The 7,007-nt window shown below is 34.1% G+C and overlaps 1 protein-coding gene across 1 annotated transcript in view; it reads left to right on the forward strand.

The window, feature by feature from the left end:
• Positions 1-384: 384 nt before the first annotated feature.
• The window catches only part of LOC111084063 (dynein beta chain, ciliary-like), a gene marked incomplete at both ends in the record, with an annotated part of 8,438 nt that continues 1,815 nt past the window's right edge, over positions 385-7,007 (forward strand). The window contains 3 exons of the mRNA XM_022380848.1: positions 385-990; positions 4,410-4,655; positions 6,302-6,498. Coding sequence (XP_022236556.1) covers positions 385-990; positions 4,410-4,655; positions 6,302-6,498 — 1,049 coding nt within the window. The remainder of the gene's footprint in view (positions 991-4,409; positions 4,656-6,301; positions 6,499-7,007) is intronic.

Genomic DNA, 7,007 nt, shown 5'->3' on the forward strand with positions numbered 1-7,007 from the left:
ATGATGTTCATGGGTAGTGACATTTTTTAGGTTATTGCTACTTTAATTTTGCAGGTAGAAACATTATATTAACTTTTACTCCCTGATGTTCAAGGGTAGTGACATTTTTTAGGTTATTGCTACTTTAATTTTGCAGGTAGAAACATTATATTAACTTTTACTCCCTGATGTTCAAGGGTAGTGACATTTTTTAGGTTATTGCTACTTTAATTTTGTAGGTAGAAACATTATATTTTTGACAATTTTCTGGCCTACTTGAGTTTTTTAGATCACAGGTTCTATTTAAAAATGAAATACAAGAGAGATTTGATTTAAATTTTATATATATTTATAGCAACTTAATTAACTTCAGACAGTACCTACTGATAAGATATATATATATAGGAACTCCCTGAGAAATGGAACAATACTAAGAAAATAGCAACTAATATCAAACAACAGATTGCTCCTCTGATTACCAATGAAGCCGCTGCTGTTCGACGCAGATCTGCTACATTTGATGTTAAACAACATGAGTTCAGAGAGAAATTTCGTGTTGGAGAGGCTTTTCAATTTGGCTGTTCCAACTCATATAGTATTTTAGACGAACTTCATCAAGATGTCCTTTCTATGGAGCAGGAAATGTATGGGCTTCAAGAATCAGCCGCACTGTTTGAAGTGAATGTTCCCGAATTTAAGCAGTTGCACCAGTGTCGTCGAGAAGTGCATCTTTTGAAGCAGCTGTGGGACTATATTCATGTCGTACAGAACAGCATTGGTGAGTGGAAGAAGACTCCTTGGACAGATATAGATGTTGAACAGATGGAAATGGAGTGTAAGAAGTTTACAAAAGAAATTCGTAGCCTTGACAAAGAGATGAGAGCATGGGATGCTTACTGTCAGATAGAAGCTGTTGTCAAAAATATGTTGACATCATTAAGAGCTGTAAGCGACCTGCAGAACTCAGCAATTCGAGAACGACATTGGCTTCAGTTAATGCAAGCAACAAAGGTAAGCAGGTAGAGGCTATAGAATCTCATATAAAAATTAAACTTGTGACTGTATATTCATTATAATTTTTTAAATCACTGAAATTAGATTCTTGGTAAAGCATTATTTTTATTGATATCACAGAAATTATCTGTTTTAATAACCAATAATTGCTACAGTTTGTTGTTTTGATGTATACTGTGTAATAATTAGAACATAATGTTATAATATTCTATCTGTGACAGAACATAGTGCTTTAATATCTCATGTGTGACAGAATATAATGTTTTAATGTGTTATAAAACATTATGTTTTAATATTTGATGTGTGACAGAACATAATGTTTTAATATTTGATGTGAGATAGAACATAATGTTTTAATATTTGATGTGAGATAGAACATAATGTTTTAATATTTGATGTGAGACAGAACATAATGTTTTAATATTTGATGTGAGATAGAACATAATGTTTTAATATTTGATGTGAGATGGAACATAATGTTTTAATATTTGATGTGAGATAGAACATAATGTTTTAATATTTGATGTGAGATAGAACATAATGTTTTAATATTTGATGTGAGATAGAACATAATGTTATAATATTTGATGTGTGATAGAACATAATGTGTGAATGTCTGATGTTTGCCATAACATAATTTCCGATATAGCTAGCTATTTTCGTTCAGTGCTGCCCTCTATGTGCAAATTGTTTTTTGCATTCTACAAGGCTTGAGCTCCCATGTACCCCATGATCAATGTGGTTGAACTGCGTCTCGCATTTTAATCATAATGTGACAACCCTCCACCAATAGGAGTGCAACACACTTTCTTGACACGTGACACCCTTTATTCGATTTTACTGAACTATCGCTTCTCAATTGGCAGTGCTAAACTCAAAACATGTTTTGTTGTGCTCTATTTAGGCATTTTTTTTCTTTACTAATATCATATGAATTATAAAGGTTTTTTCTATATTTGACTATTGTTTTTAAATTTTATAATTTTGTGTGCAAACTTACCTTAGTTAGTTTCGTTTTTATTTGAATAACTTTCACAATTTCATCATTTTATGTTGAATACTGAAGTTAATGTTATCACTTCAGAGGGTATACCATAATTACTCAGACTTCAGGTATACTGAGAAATTGTTGGTCTTTTTATCGGGAGACTGAACATCATCCGAGTCAACCTGGTAGTGCTCGATTTCCTCCTGAACAAGCCAAACCTGTTTGTTGTGATGACAAGGATTTTGACAACCTTTTTTTTCTTCCTCCCGAGTATCTCATGCCTCTTCTGTGAAATCTGCTAGACCTAATTCAATCTTTTTAGATATGATTTGTCAGGTATTTTCCATTTTCCCAATTTCTTATAATCCAGTTCCTTCCTTATTACAGGACAACCCTTCATGTTTACTGTTCATTACCTTAGGGTCTTGCAGATGATTCATTTCCTCCATTGTTTCATTTTTGGGAATATTCCTGAGACTTTTGACCCTTTTATCCTTTGTTACTTATTTGTCTCAACCTGAGCCCTTGCTATCCCCTGTTCATGTTCCACATCTGACATCCTCCCTTCCTGTACCTGTTCATCCCATTAGGGGTTCCACTGTTCGTCATTTTTATTGACACGGGTCTCATCGTTGCCAGCAGTACTGGTGATTATTCTGTGGGTTCTGGTCTGGTGGGGACACATATGACAGGAATTTGCTACAGCTCATTGGGTTTTTCAAGGTTTGTTAGAAAGACTTGTCATCCAGTTTGTTTCCCCACCCCTACTGTCTCCCATACCCATATCCTTTCCATTATCTTGGGTATCCTATTACCAATCAATGTCTGTCAAAGGCGGTACAGTCCCTTCTATCACAGAGAGCTATCAAGCCTGTTAGCCATCCCTCCCCAGGCTTTTATTCCAGGCTGTTTGTAGTACCTAGAAAAACTGGGGACTGGTGTCTTGTGATTGATCTGTCTCGCCTCAATCAATTTCTGGATCTTCCCCATTATATAATGGAGTCCTTTCCCACACTAAGGTGGATTTTTCTCTCTCCAGGATTGTGGAGAACCAAGGTTGATGTCTCGTATGCCTATGTACTATCTACACATTCTTATTTCTCATTGGTGCAGATGCTATCTTCAGCGTGTCCTTCACAGGGTTGTGTACCTGTTTTGTGCCTTTCCCTTCAGGCTTGCTTTGGCTCCGTATGTCTTTTGTTGGGTGGTTAAGCCTTTTGCCCAACTTATGCATGCTCGGGATTTGCACTTACACCACTACATGGATGATTGGCTTCTGTTAGCTCATTCCAAAATGGAGCCTTCACATTACATTTATCTACTTCTGTCAAGTGGGATGGATTATCAAGTTGGAAAAGTTTTTCCTCTCCCCTACTCACTCTCTTGTCTACTTGGGGGTCCTTTTCAACTCCCACCTCAGTCGGACCTATCCTCATCCTTCTCTTCAACTCCAATTGATGGCACCTTCAGTCCTCCACACACTTAGTGCTCATGAGGTTCTATCCCTTTTGGGGTCATGGGTTTCTATGGTAGTGGATTCTGCACGACCAATGGAATTTTGCTTGGGATCCTTTGGATTCTCCCATTTCCCCTTCCACCTTTCCTTGTTGACAATCTGTGTTGGTGGTCAAACTTGGCAATTCAAGCAATATGTTGGTACACTTTTTAGCCATGGCATAGCGGCTCATAGAATGGCTCTAAGTTTTTGAAGTACAAATGTTTAGTTCATTTTTTGATGGATTGGAGATCTAATTACAGTTTTAGACTCAGGAAGTAAAACCCTTTTGATTGATATATTTGACCATGCCCACGGTCTCATAGATTAATTTACTCTAATCCTGCCTAAAAGAATTTAAATTTAAGGGTAGGCTGGTAGCCTGAAAAGTAATAACATCAAATTGGGTATACATTTGGTATTGCTGGTGCACAAAAAGATGGCTAATAAAAAGGTCTCATAGATTAATTCACTCCATTCCTGCCTAAAAGAATTTCAATCTGGGTGTAGGCTGGTAAAGATCCTGATGATAATAAAATCAAATTAGGTATATGCATGCCCCGATACTGGTATTGCTGGTGTACAAAAAGATGGCTAATAAAAAGGAAATAAAGATCTCATAGATTAATTTACTCTAATCTTACCTAAAAGAATTTCAAGGGCCATGGCTATTCAGGATTCCATCTTGTTTAATATTTGATGTGTGACAAACATAATGTTTTTAATAATTTGAAGCTGTTATTCCTATGCACATTAAATACTTACTCTGAAGGAGTATGTGCAGATGTACTTGTATATTTCTTGGGTGAACAGTTTTTATTTTTTTATCAATAAAGTCTCTGAATTGCAAAGAAAAGAGTTAAATTTTCCTTATTACTTCAAACACATGAAATATTTCATGAGAATATTTGTTACTTATTTATTTTGCTCCAGGTAACCTTTATTATGGATGAAAATACAACTCTGGCTAATCTTCTTGGTTTGAATCTTCATGAATTTGAGGATGAAGTTCGAAACATAGTAGACAAAGCTGTTAAAGAAATGGGAATGGAGAAAGTTCTGAAAGAACTAGATATTACTTGGGCAACAATGGAGTTTGAACATGACAAACATCAAAGAACTGGTTGTACATTGCTTAGAGCATCTGAGGAATTAATAGAGACACTTGAGGACAATCAGGTTAGCATTAAAGGGAAAATAATTAAATACTATCTAAAATGTGCCAGATCTTAGTCTGAGCTGTATTTTCAGGTTTCATTAAAACATTTGATTGTTAGTGTAAGCTGTACTTTCAGGTTTCACTAAAACATTTGATTGTTAGTGTAAGTTGTATTTTCAGGTTTCACTAAAACATTCTGACATTTAGTGTAAGCTGTACTTTCAGGTTTCACTAAAACATTTGATTGTTAGTGTAAGCTGTATTTTCAGGTTTCACTAAAACATTCTGACACAAAATGTAAGCTGTATTTTCAGGTTTCACTAAAACATTTTGACACAAAATATAAGCTGTATTTTCAGGTTTCACTAAAACATTTGACATTTAGAGTAAGCTGTACTTTCAGGTTTCACTAAAACATTTGATTGTTAGTGTAAGCTGTACTTTCAGGTTTCACTAAAACATTCTGACACTTAGTGAAAGCTGTATTTTCAGGTTTCACTAAAACATTCTGACATTTAGTGTAAGCTGTACTTTCAGGTTTCACTAAAACATTTGATTGTTAGTGTAAGCTGTATTTTCAGGTTTCACTAAAACATTCTGACACAAAATGTAAGCTGTACTTTCAGGTTTCACTAAAACATTTGATTGTTAGTGTAAGCTGTATTTTCAGGTTTCACTAAAACATTCTGACACAAAATGTAAGCTGTACTTTCAGGTTTCACTAAAAAATATTGACTCTTAGTGTAAATTGTAATTTGAGATCTCACTCTCAGTTAGTGTTTGTATAGAATAATCAGATTATTTGTTACATCTGATTTGTTTACATAGCTCAAGTAAAATAAATAAAGTTATGAAACTTTTCAAAATTTAGGTCTGTCATAATTGTGTGAGCATACCAGTGCTTATTCTTTGCTAGCTGCTTCCAAAAGAGTTTATTAGAGTTTTAAGTTAAAAAAAAAACTCTCAAAAATGCTTTCATTATTCTTTTGATACCAAACCAGTACTGGAATGGCTAACTGGAAAATAATCAAATAACATTTTCTATTCCTCTTTGGTTGTTTCTGAGAGTTGAATCTGTTTTCAAAATATACAAACCAAGCTGAGTCAGAGAAAATTTAGAATTAAGTCTGAACAACCACCAAAGTTGAATGACTTGGTTGGAACTACAAAAGGAATTTGGAAATTAAATATATTTCTCAAGTCCTTCCTTTGGCTGATCTTGATTTAATAAAATGACAAAAAGAGCAAAGAATTGAAAGAAAACATATTTCAAGAGATATAATAGTTTGTTTAGTAAGTTGCTTAAAAGAAGTTATTAAATTAGGTCTAGGAACTTGAAATGACAAAAAACCTAACAACAATTTCTTTGTCTGTCAGTCTTCAAGACATGTATCTTAAAATTGTGAATCAAGATTTGGTATATATGCTAGGCATTCCAGATTTTTGTTCATTTATAGTATTTATTTAACTAGATAGCTATTTATATTATTTAAAAAATTCGTAGAATTTTGTGGTTTTTTTTGTGTTATTTAAGCATCTATAATGACAAGAATTAACAATCAAAATTTTCAGTGTTACTTCACACAGTATTTCCATTTCCTACACTGTTACTGGAAGGGTTTATTCATACACACATACCTATTAACCCGTTTATCTTGTTGATTAGGTCCAACTTCAGAACCTTATGACATCCAAGTACATTGCCCATTTCCTTGAAGAAATCTCCAGCTGGCAGCGGAAACTTTCCATGGCTGACCAAACTATTAGTATTTGGTTTGAAGTTCAGCGAGCATGGTCACACCTAGAAAGCATTTTCATTGGATCTGAGGATATACGTTCTCAGCTGCCAGAAGATTCGGAAAGGTACAATTTCAAACTTAAATATGTTTCTTGTTCAGTTATGTTTTAATTATTTTCTGTTCTTCAGGAAAGTATATAGTTCAGTGTTCCATTCTCATTAGATACAGAAACATACGTACTTACTCTCACACTATAGTTTTATTTCCATTCTCATTAGATACAGAAACATACGTACCTACTCTCACACTATAGTTTTGGAAATAAACCTATAGTGTGAGAGTAAGTACGTGTGTTTCTGTATCTAATGAGAATGGAAATATTTCCATTCTCATTAGATACAGAAACATCTGTACTTACTCTCACACTATAGTTTTATTTCCATTCTCATTAGATACAGAAACATACGTACCTACTCTCACACTATAGTTTTATTTCCATTCTCATTAGATACAGAAACATACGTACTTACTCTCACACTATAGTTTTATTTCCATTCTCATTAGATACAGAAACACACGTACTTACTCTCACACTATAGGTTTATTTCCATTCTCATTAGATACAGAAACATA

This window comes from Limulus polyphemus, unplaced genomic scaffold (genome assembly GCF_000517525.1).
Source record: "Limulus polyphemus unplaced genomic scaffold, Limulus_polyphemus-2.1.2 Scaffold13299, whole genome shotgun sequence".
NCBI classification, from domain to species: domain Eukaryota; kingdom Metazoa; phylum Arthropoda; class Merostomata; order Xiphosura; family Limulidae; genus Limulus; species Limulus polyphemus.